At 45.9% G+C, this 11,865-nt stretch overlaps 1 protein-coding gene across 1 annotated transcript; it reads left to right on the top strand.

Moving 5' to 3' along the window:
- The first annotated feature begins 13 nt into the window (after positions 1-13).
- drg2 (developmentally regulated GTP binding protein 2) lies at positions 14-6,979 on the top strand. The gene is made up of 13 exons (XM_007911283.2): positions 14-337; positions 1,420-1,580; positions 1,810-1,899; positions 2,035-2,095; positions 2,316-2,406; positions 2,681-2,753; positions 2,861-2,951; positions 3,257-3,354; positions 4,496-4,572; positions 5,338-5,426; positions 5,548-5,606; positions 6,130-6,183; positions 6,303-6,979. Exons 1-13 carry the CDS (start codon positions 274-276, stop codon positions 6,387-6,389), a joined length of 1,095 nt encoding a protein of 364 aa, XP_007909474.1. The 5' UTR covers positions 14-273; the 3' UTR covers positions 6,390-6,979.
- Positions 6,980-11,865: the final 4,886 nt, after the last annotated feature.

The following is an 11,865-nucleotide window of genomic DNA, read 5'->3' as shown; positions in this document are numbered from 1 at the left end:
AAGGTGGCTGCACCGGTCGCTGCTTCCGGTCTGGCTCCTCCCGGTGCAGGTGGTCGGCAGCGGGAAAAGTTCCCGGTCTGTGTCAGGAGGAGAGGGTTGAAGTTGGTTGGGGTTGGTTTGTCGCTGGGAGGGGGAGTGAAGGCGGGTCAGGGTCAGGGTCCGGGGGCGGGGGGAACCGTGTGCTTGTGGAGCCGGAGCCGGTGTCACGCGTCCGGCTTCCCCGCGGAGTGAGAGGCCGAGGCCGAGCCCGGGCCTGGCCCCCGGGTGCCAGTCATGGGGATCCTGGAGAAGATCTCCGAGATCGAGAAGGAAATCGCTCGGACTCAGAAAAACAAAGGTACCGACCGACCTGACTGGACAGGAGGGGGGAGGGGGGAGGGAGGGGCGGGGGGGGGGAGGGAGTGGGGGGGAGGGCAGCAGCACTGTGTCTTGATTCCCCACAAAAATAACTATTGTAGCTGTTATTTATGGAATCTGTACATTATTGATCTCTCGGGTATTGCACCGCATGGAATGTGTATGAAACCAACCCGGAGAGGCACCTTATCCCGGGTAACCTGTACCCGCTGCTGTGATGCCGGGCAATACCGGGCAATACAATATGTATATCCTGTGCCGCTGTTATCCACTGTATTTTGTTAATCCTTTCATCAGCTATAATGTTGAAAGTTCTCAAAGCACTTGCCACAACATTACCGCCAAGCGTAGTGACTGTATACTTGAAAGCAAGGTTCCACACACAAGTTCATTTGAAGACTTGTCCGATAGTGTTGTCCAAACTCCTGCAGGAGTCTCACAGGACCTTTAAAGTCCCCCTGAACAGGCAAACAGGACCTTGGTTTAACAACTTATCTGAAGGGTAGTGTCACAGACATTGCTGTGCGAGAGCGTCAGCCTAATCCGTCAGCTCAAAGTCCCCATGTGGCGTTTGACCGCACAATCTTCTGACTCAGCAATGAGTATAAAGCTTGCCAGACATTGCTATCAATGGCAAGCTATATGTATTTAGCTGGTTAGACTCCAGCAGATACACCAACGCACATTATAGGGTCCCCAAGCCTTGGCCCTTGCCAACCGGTGCCTAATACTTTCTGGAATTAGGTAAACAGGCTGCGTCCCTCCAGGGAGAGTCCGCATTCCAACAATCTGTTTCTGGGATTTCCATGTGTCGCTGGGATGCATGGAAACCTTAGTTTGGTTTGGATACTGGTGATGGGCTTCCACTTGTGTCAGACACCCGGCTGACCAAAACAGAAGCAGCAAACTTACTTCCAGATGAAACAAGTTGTAACACACAGTATGCACTATATATCTTCTCTGCCGCCATATAATTCACTTTGTTGCAGTAGGTGTTACTCTGAGGTGAAATAGTTGACTTATTTTGCTATTGTAATTACAAAAGTAAATTGTGATTTGCAGCCACAGAATACCATCTGGGCTTGCTGAAAGCCAAACTAGCCAAGTACAGAGCCCAGCTGCTGGAACCCTCAAAAACTGCAAGTGGCAAAGGGGAGGGCTTTGATGTTATGAAATCTGGAGATGCCAGGGTGGCATTGATTGGCTTCCCTTCTGTGGGTAAGGTAAGCAATGTGACTTTGAAAGCTCTTTTTTCCCCTCTTCCACCCTTTTTAGTAGAATTGTCTCTGGTGTGATAAAAGCAGGGAGGAATCGGGGGGAAGGGGAATTAAATCTTATTGACTTGATTTTTTTTGCTGACGAGCCAACTTTGAATTTGAACACCTTCGCTCGTCTCCAGTGATTCCAGCTCTTTGATTTTATTATAAAATATGCCTGATGTTTGCCTTGCAGTCCACGTTTCTGAGTTTGATGACTTCCACAGCAAGTGAGGCAGCTTCATATGAATTCACAACCCTCACCTGTATCCCAGGTGTTATAGAGGTGAGCACTTCTCTCGTTTGATTGTTTCTCTTCTCCAGAGGATAAAGAAGAAATAAGTCTTGCAAATGTAGCGTTTTGCAGGTAGAGGATCCGAGGTACCAATTAATTCTCATACTTTTTCTGTTTTTAATTCAGTACAAAGGAGCCAACATTCAGCTTTTGGATCTGCCTGGTATCATAGAAGGAGCATCGCAAGGTTTGTTTTTGTCTATGAGGTGCATTGTGTTCTGGAACATGCTTGTGGTAAAGGGAGATGGGGTATTGGGTTCTCGTGAGGACATTTAGCTTTCCTATAGATAAATTGGGAGGGAGAGGCCAGCAGGGAGAGTGTTTGCTTGCTTTGTGTGTTGTTACAAGATCATGAGATGTTCGATTCCTCCTGTGAAATGAAAGTTTGTTGTTTTAACCTTTTTCAGGGAAAGGTCGTGGGCGGCAGGTGATAGCAGTCGCGAGAACAGCAGATGTTGTCATTATGATGCTGGACGCAACAAAGGGTGATGTGCAGAGGTCTGTGTGCGGGAGCCAAATTCTCACTTAGCTCTCCGTGTTTGTTTTTGCCAATGGACGTGTCCAGATTAACATGTTCATTATTTATTGTCTCACGTTATACATAATATCATAGTCACTGATAACATCAGTGCTGTAACTCCTAAATCCAGAGCTGGGGTGTGATTGGGGAGAACCCAGTGTCAGGGAGGAGTGAGTGTGAACAAGTAACAGTTTAAGTCTTGTTTTCCACCTCAATGAACATAAACACTGAACAATTTTTATTTCTTCCAAGGAGATTACTTGAAAAGGAGTTGGAGTCTGTAGGTATCCGGCTAAACAAGCCCAAGCCCAACATTTACTTCAAGGTAAGATAGGAAATACTGTGCTTTAGGAGCGGAGCTGAGCTGCCAGTGAGACTGGTCAGCAGTAACTCTGAAACTTTGTGAAACTTTCTTCATTTTCTTACTTTTAGCCAAAGAAAGGAGGCGGCATTTCCTTCAACTCAACACTTCCGTTAACTCAATGTTCAGAGAAACTAGTTCAGCTCATCCTCCACGAGTACAGTATCCTTGGCAGCTTGGAGAAAGACCTAACCCTAACTCTGTATTCCTCAGGATTCAGCTGTCCGATGTTTTACTACAAGGAATTGCTGGTGGTTTGTGTGTGTTTGAGAAACCTGGAAGTTTTGGTGTGTGTTGGGGATATAACTCATAGCACAGAGGTAACCAACTGATATCCCTGTCCAATGACAGTCTGGATTGATGACTGCTGATTGTACAAGTGTAGAGTGTGAGCGAGAAATGTGTGTGTGGGGGCTTATGTGTGTGTGTAGGTTTTCTTTGTTTGTCCTTCACTTTTTCCATCCCAGAAATCTTTAATGCTGAAATTCTCTTCAGGGAGGATTCCAGTGCTGACGAATTTATCGATGTCATAGTTGGGAACCGTGTGCACATGCCTTGCCTTTATGTAAGTAGTTTATGTAGGGTTCTATATGAGACAGCACTGCCCTTTCTGACGTGCTAATCTTGTGTTTAAACTAATTTTAAAATATTTTGTAATTTTGCAACTTATATACAACTTATATACAGGACTTTGGAGTCCTGTAGCTCAGTGGTTAGAGCACTCGCTTTGCAAGCGAGAGACCTGAGTTCAATTCCAGGCAGGGCGAAACCTTGGGCAAGTTTCCTTACTCCACACGCCTAATAATAATCCCTCCAAAACCCAAAACAATAATAAATTGGTCATTTTCAATCTACGACTGTTTGTGGGACATTGCTGTGCGCAATTGGCTGCCGCGTTCGCCCACAAATATACAGTCAATTCACTTTACAGTGTGTTCTGTGAAGCGCTTTGGGACGTCCTCCTGACGTGAAAAGCGCTATATCAAATGCAAGGATTATTTATTATAGTTGTGGAGTCCTGTAGCTCAGTGGATAGAGCATTCGCTTTGCAAGTGAGAAACCTCAGTTCAATTCCAGGCAGAGGGCGAAACCTTGGGCAAGTTTCCTTACTCCACACACCTAATAATAATCCCTCCAAAACAATAATAAATTGGTCATTTTCAATCCACGACTGTTTGTGGGACATTGCTGTGCGCAATTGGCTTCCGCATTCGCCCACAAATATACAGTCAATTCACTTTACAGTATATTATGTGAAGTGCTTTGGGACGTCTAGAAGACGTGAAAAGCGCTATGTCAAATGCAAGGATTATTATTATTATTACACTGAAACTGTAAGCGTGCTTGCAGTGATGGGTCAAGACTACATTTTCCATGATTCATTGCATCTTGACCCATCGCCGGATGCTTACCAGCAAGCACTGGAAATGCATTGAATCAAGAGAAATGGAAGTTCTTTTTAAGCATGTGTCGATGGATCAAGACTTAGACAAGTGTCACCGAGCCAGGATGTAATTTCATGCGATTTAATGCAGCCGGTAAGTGTGGGAGTAATGGAGCGTAGGGGAGGGTGCATTGCGTGTTAAGAGATGATCAATACGACGAGAGCAACAAATTCTGAGTAGTTTTGATAGGAAACTAACTTGGATCGGTTCTCACAATTTTTTTTCTGTTTAACTTTTCCTTTTGTCTTTTTTAACAACAAGGTTTATAATAAAATCGACCAGATTTCCCTGGAGGAAGTGGACCGCCTGGCCAGAGAGCCTCACAGCGTGGTGATCAGGTACATCTCTGCACGTTCCTCCCGTTTACACCATGGAGGTGTGTGACATGCCATCTGCTGAGTAAAAAAATGCTCCCAGTCGTTTGTTTCCTTGGATTGAGTATCAGGAGTTCATGCTTCACATAGGAAGAACTTGCATTTATATAATACTCATGATGTCAGCATCTCCAAACTCCCTAGGGTAATTATTGTCCTGTTGGTGACTGTGGCCAATCTGCCCAGAACAATAGCCTATAAAGTTCGGAAGTTTAGTTAAATCCAGCTCCAGTATAGATGAAGGCTTTCACTGTCTAGTGATGACCCAGTTCACAGTTGTTCTTGTTATAAAATAGTGTATGTGGGGGGTGGGGTGGGGGGGCAGCTGATAATAACCTTAATCAGAATGGCCAGAAGTTACTAGGTTGGGAAATGGAGATGGCGCTGTGAAATGGGAGAAAGGAGGCAGAGATTGCTCTTCGGAGGTTTGAGGGTTGAAGGACATTGTTGGGTGAATCAGAGATTCTCCTAATCATGAGCTAATTCTGGGCTTGACTCGAGGGAGCCCAAGTCACAATTACTCAGTCCCCCGATGCAGACATCGCCTCACCTTGATCAATAAAACTTTCATTTAAAATATCGAAACGCTCGTATTCCTTTTCCAAGATCCCAGGGCCAGGCGGCAGGTTAGTCTTACACTGTGCTGTAGGTTTGTGTGTGAATCATCAGAAGTGAGCACGAGCTTGTCCTTGTGATGGTTACACGTACTCACTGTCCCTCTCTGCTCAGCTGTGAAATGAAGCTGAACCTGGACTATCTGATGGAAATGTTGTGGGAATACCTCGCTCTCATCTGCATCTACACAAAAAAGAGGGGAGGTAAGTAACCCCTCAAAGTTGTTGCATTGATACCAAGGGCCAAATGGCCGCCTTCTGTGCTGCAGATTTCTATGGTAACTTGTCTATGTCTGTCTAACCCGCGTGTGTCTTTATTGAACAGAAAGACCGGATTTCTCAGGCGCTATAATAATGCGAAGAGCAGCTTCAGTTGAACATGTGGTAAGGAAAATAATTTTCTGAACTTGCTTCTGTTGTATTGTGTCATGTAACTGATCCCTAGCAGTTACTGTGTGCTGTGCCTTTCAGTTTATTTGGGGGTCAAATTTCTCACTACGACAAAGTCTTAACTGAGACCCAAATTACAGGTCCCTGGTGGGGTGGGGTGTCAGTGAGTAAAGGCAGCGTGTGCTGAAGGTTAGCAATAATAGTAATATAAGCAATAACACTCTTTACAGCGTTGGGAGGACTTCTCAAAGTGCTTCACAGGATATACTGCGACTACTTTGTAGGCAAATGCAACAATCCAAATTATGCACAGCACGTCCCGCAAACAGCCTTGAAGTCAATGAGCACATTTATCGGGGAGGTGGAGGGGGGGTGTTGTTGGGCAGGACACCGACTGCAGAGAAACTCTCTTCTCTAAAGTTTGATTTCTGACTTGGCTGAGATTAGAGAGGACCGAGCTGTGTGTGGGGCAGGGAGCTAAGGTTAAACTTGTCTTGCGTTTGTCTTCTTGCCGCAGTGCCACCGAATTCACCGGACGCTGGCCAGCCACTTCAAGTACGCTCTCGTCTGGGTAAGCATGACACCACTCCATTACCAGAGGGAAAAAAACTCTTCGAAATCTATTGATATTGATTCGTAGACAATACTGTTGCGCTCATGAGAATTTCCCCTTCTTGTTCCTGATCTCAGGGCACCAGCACAAAGTACAGCCCGCAGCGAGTGGGGCTGACTCATGTGATGGAGCACGAGGATGTCATCCAGATTGTCAAGAAATAATGTGGCTGGCGAAAGCCCATCCTGTCCGGTCCCCACCCCCGTGATGGGCACAGGGGAGCGGGTCGTTTGGAAACTGCAACCAACAGACCGTGTGGGATTGTTGGATGGGAAATGTTTTGGCTGTGGGCGCCCTCTAACACCAACCTTACTGTGTGACTTGTTATCCTACAATATGGCCAGTGTTAAAAGTGGGTCTCTCTCGCTCTGCCTTATTGTTACTGATGTGCTGACACCGCGTGGGGCCCACACACGAGCCGAACTGTTTGTTTTTCCATTTCACTCACGATCGAGTTGCCTTCGAGCAGAGCGGCCGACATTAACCCTTTGAGCGCTGATCGGGTTTTAGAATGTACTCTCTTTTTCGGAACGGAAAGTCTGGAAAGGTTTCTGTTAACTCGACTGCATTGTGATATCTGTAGAGGTGGTTTGTTGGAGTAGGAGATGGGAACAATTTAAACAACAGTTTAGTTTACAATGTGCTCCCCCACCCAGTATTACAGAGCAGAGAATCCGTGCTCACACACTATAGGCATTGGGATGTATGTCTTCGCTTTGGTCCATTAAAAGGAAAATGCTTTTTTTGGGTGACATTTCAGTGATGTGATATTGCGATTCTCTTGTATTATTACCTACCCACCAGCACATACACTGTGGGACATGTTATTTTGGCTGCAAAGGCTGAATGTAATGAAGGTGTGAATCTGTCCCCGGGACTTTGTAGATGCACAGTACTTCTTCTGAATGATTAAAGTTATTTAGGGGGTGAGTGGCAGCACAGACTGACTGTTATTAAGTTAATAATCCCTTCAAAAAAAATTAGTCACTCAATCCATGACTGTGCGCAATTGGCTGCTGCGTTTTGCCCACAAAATACATTGTCTCCCTGTCATAGAGTGGATCGATGTCAAGATCCTCACTCTGGTATTTAAATCCCTTCACGCCTTGGCACCCCCTAATCTCTAACCTGCTCTCTCGCTACACCACTACCCGCTGCCTCTGCTCGACTGGTTCCGGCCTCCTCCTTGGCCCCCGGACCCTCCGCTCTACCATCAGCGGCTATGCTTACAACCACAAAGCTGTGGAACTCTTTCAATCTCTTCACCTTGCTCGCTCTCCCCATTTTTAGGTCGTGCTTGAAGCCCCTCTTCTTCGTCCGTGCCTCCAGTCACCTTCCCCCTCTCCCCGGCTCAGCATCGGGCTCCAGCGTGAAGGGCGCTGTTTAAATACAAGTTGTTGTACCCAGTCACTACACTACAGTATAACCTGTGAAGCGATTTGAAAGTTTCAATGACGTGATAAGGAGCTATATCAAATGCAGGGATTATTATTATAAGGTGAATGCTGAGCCTGAGTGGGAAAGGGAAAGAATAATAGGGTCAGAGAAGCGGTTTCCTGGCCTGTGGGGGTTGCACACTGCCCCTGCCCGGAAAAACCTTTCGGTGGGTCAATTTACTGAATGGTTGGAGGTGAAATAGTAAGGGGATGGGGGGCTTAAAGACAGGATCAGGTAGAGTGGGTTTCACTCCGGCCTTTATAATTGAAATCTAATTGATGGATAAATAAATGATGAGCCTCTGCTGTGACTAAATACCATCAATAGACTTCAGGGGAGTGGAGATGGGGATCGAGTTCTGGGTGGAAGTTTGTCATTGAGTAACAGCGAAAACCACAGATAAGGACCCCGGCCGGATTCTTCCTTCTGAGATCTGTCTGGAACTATGTGGAGGAAAGAAGGTGAACATTAGATTGGGGGCGAGCTGGGGAGATTGGTGTGGGAAGGAAGGCTGAGGGAGCGGAGTTGAAGTGATGGCTACAGAGCTGGATCTGTGGTGCCTGTTGGTCGTTTTCCATTCTTGTCTGACTGAAAGGGAGAATAATGGCGCTCATTAAATATACATGGCGATCCGCAGCTTGTCGCACTGAGAGGGTGGCTCCAATATGGTTTCTGAGGCACCAGGATTGTGAATAGATTGCGAAGGACTGTTACCCCCCACCCCCACACATTCCCTACACCCCCGTCCATGCACACACACCCTACACTATCCCACACACCTATACACACAGATAAACACACACACACATATACACACACACCCTACCCCACCCACACACACACATACACACCCTACCCAACACACACACATATACACACACCCTACCCCACACACACATACACACACACACCCTACCCCACACACACATATACACACACACCCTACCCCCACACACACATATACACACACACCCTACCCCACATGCACACACTCTCACCCACTGAGGTTGGATCTTCAGAAACGCAAAGATATTTCACATCACCAGGAAAGTATCAAACACAGGCAGAGTGACACACAGTCCTACCCCCCCCCCCCCCCACCTTTCTCTTGTCGGGGTGTCGGAGTGAACGGCGGGGTATATTAAGAGGTAGGAGTGAACTGTGCGGCTCCCACAATGTTGCTGTGACCGACCCGCTCCCGGCGCCAGTAACACGCACTGTCTCCTCAAAACCCACCTGTTGTCATTGAGGCAGTAAATGGCATTAACCCTTTGATCGCTGTGAGGGAGATGTGTAAATTGGCGCTCGCCCCGACAGAAAAGCCGTCACCGGATCCCAGCCACAAACTGATGCGATTGTAAATGTCGGGCTGGTTAAAGGGCAGCGGTTGGGGGTAAACGGTGGCTTATTTGGGGGAGAAACGATACCGTCAAAGTTGTTGAAGTTTTACAAACCAGTAATAACTCACAACTCCTCGTTGACACAATTTGCTTCATATTTACCACTTTATATTCCTAGCTTTGAAACCTGTCTTCAGTGAGTGAGTGAGTGGGACTCAAATTTAATATCAAACTTGTTGAAACTTTTAAAAGTGCAATGGGGAATTCTTCAGATAGACGTGTGACAGTACAGCCTCTGGAACTTGACTGTGATAGAAATATCTCTTTAAAACGGTAGTATAGATAGGTCAGCATATTTGGTTTGTATATTAAATAACTAATAATGTTCATTGTGTTTGATTTAGTGCTTTAGCATGTGTCTCCAATGTATCAACATCTCCTTTGCTCAGTGTCTGATCTTGTCTTTGTGGAGAGCGCTTTATAAATACAAGGTGTTTGTTCTGACTCTACTGAGGATGTGGGGATTTGGGGAAAATCTCCAGATTGAAAGGAAAGAGGGATCTATATATAGTGTGACCAATACCCAGTGTGTGCTGGGCCCTGTCACTGCTTACACACTCAATGCAGCAAGTTACCGAGGATCCATAAGATAAGAAATGAGATTAAGAGACACGGTTTTAATGTTATTTAAATCTGGAGAGAGGCGGCCGTGTTTGTGCTGATATAATGACTGCATCTCAATATGATATGAAGCGTCATGCACTAAGGTGGATAAAGATACAACTGTCACCTATTTGTAGCGAAGGAAATTACAATGCATATCCCACACACAAATAATAATATAATAATAATAATAATAATCCTTGCATTTGATATAGCGCTTTTCATGTCAGGAGGACATCCCAAAGCGCTTCACAGAACACACAGTAAAGTGAATTGACTGTATATTTGTGGGCGAACGCGGCAGCCAATTGCGCACAGCAATGTCCCACAAACAGTCGTAGATTGAAAATGACCAATTTATTATTGTTTTTGGTTTTGGTTTTGGAGGGATTATTATTAGGCTCTGTGTGGAGTAAGGAAACTTGCCCAAGGTTTCGCCCTCTGCCTGGAATTGAACTCAGGTCTCTCACTTGCAAAGCGAGTGCTCTAACCACTGAGCTACAGGACTCCTAGAAATCATGGAACAAGTTAAGGTCGTTCAGCCTATTGCACCTTGTCCACAATTTTCAATAAAAAAAACTCTTTCCAGCATTTCACAATGTCAGGGACCAATTAGTTGCCTCTTTGTACATGCAGTTACTGACTTTCCAATAACTTGAATTTATACAGCGCCCTTCATGTGGAGTAATGTCTTGGAGGGCTTAACAATGACATAGTTTGACACTGAGCCGGGGAGAAAGGAGGGGTCCATAGGCACAGTCAAAGAGGAAAGTGTTCAGGTGTGATCTGATGATGGGCAAAGAAAGGGCCAAGGGATTGAGGCAGGGAGTTCCAGAAAGTTGGACGGTGGTGGCCTCAGCACAGCTGCTGGTGAAGTGGAAGGGGCCGAGGGATACGCAGAAGGCCGAAGCCGGCTGAGCAAATAATAATAATAATCCTGATTCAATATAGCACCTCAATACGTCCAAGATGTCTCAAATCGCTTCACAGAACATACTGTAAAGTGAATTGATTGTGTACTTTGTGGGCAAAAATAAGGAGTGAAGTGTGAGCGGTTTAAATTCTGCACGTCTTCCTACTCTTAGTGTTCTTCGTCTGAACCTGCTCGCTGGTAAATATCTTTTCCTTTCCCTTTTTTTTAATGATTCCGGCAATAGAAGTGTTTTTATTGTGTCTGGCATTTTTTGATTGGACAGTAGGTGGCATCAGAAACCAGGACTGGTTTCACATCCACCTGAATCTCACCAGCTGTGCGGCTCAGACACTCAATCTCATTGATTCCTGTTATGCGCTCAGTTGGCTGATCACATCTGGAGACAGCATCAGGGGCATCGAGGGCGGAAAGATTAACTCTGGTTTCTCGTCGTTGTCCAATTTCCAATGGCAGAGTGCACTTGTGGGGTTGGCCCGGGCCAAGGGTACCACAGGAGTCCCTTCTAATCTTGGCTATATTGTTTGTGGGCAGATATCACTCAGGATCAACAACAACAAAATTACATTTATAGAGCGCCTTTCACGTCGGGAGGACGTCCCAAAGCGCTGAACAGTCAGGTGTTGGGGCCCGAGCATGGGGGAGGGGTGGTGTAGGGGTGAGGGGAGGTGGGATCAGCTATAATATCCCTCCCTCCTCCTCCCCCAACTCAACACATACTTGAAAAGGGAAACGAGAGACCAGCCAGCAGCCAACGTCTATGGAACCGGCCCCCAATGCTTGTAACAATTGGAAAGAAAATTGCAAATAATAATAATAATCCTTGCATTTGATATAGAGTCTTATCACATCGTTGAGATGTCTCAAAGCGTTTCACAGAATATACTGTAAAGTGAATTGACTGTATGTTGTGGGTGAAACACAGCAGCCAATTGCGTACAACAGCGTCCCGCAAACAGTCGTGGAATGAAGTGGCCAATTTAAAAAAAAAAAATTTTTAAGGAATTATTAGCCCCAGAAAAGCGATCCACCAAACAACTAACAATTAGGTTCCTACTTACTGCTATGTAGACAGAGGTGTGTGGAGTAAGGAATCTTGACCAACATTTTGCCCTGCCAGAACCCAGGTCTCTCGCTTGCGATGCGAGTGCTCTAACCACTGAGCTACAGGACTTGAGGCCGATGTGTGAATCAGCTTTGAAACCCACAGAATTATTGTTTGATAGCAAAAAGGGCCAGTGGCTCTGGTGTTGTCAGCAGGAAAGTTAA

Source organism: Callorhinchus milii, unplaced genomic scaffold (assembly GCF_018977255.1).
Source record: "Callorhinchus milii isolate IMCB2004 unplaced genomic scaffold, IMCB_Cmil_1.0 Scaffold16, whole genome shotgun sequence".
NCBI lineage: Eukaryota > Metazoa > Chordata > Chondrichthyes > Chimaeriformes > Callorhinchidae > Callorhinchus > Callorhinchus milii.
This window is presented reverse-complemented; position numbering and strand designations above follow the sequence as displayed.

What these genes read in the sequence shown, in the direction of transcription:
- drg2 (XM_007911283.2), top strand. Translation starts at nt 274, where the DNA reads ATGGGGATCCTGGAGAAGATCTCCGAGATCGAGAAGGAAATCGCTCGG. An exon ending in AGCCCAACATTTACTTCAAG is followed by an intron (nt 2,754 to 2,860) that starts GTAAGATAGGAA and finishes TCTTACTTTTAG; the next exon opens with CCAAAGAAAGGAGGCGGCAT. An exon ending in CCTCACAGCGTGGTGATCAG is followed by an intron (nt 4,573 to 5,337) that starts GTACATCTCTGC and finishes CTCTCTGCTCAG; the next exon opens with CTGTGAAATGAAGCTGAACC.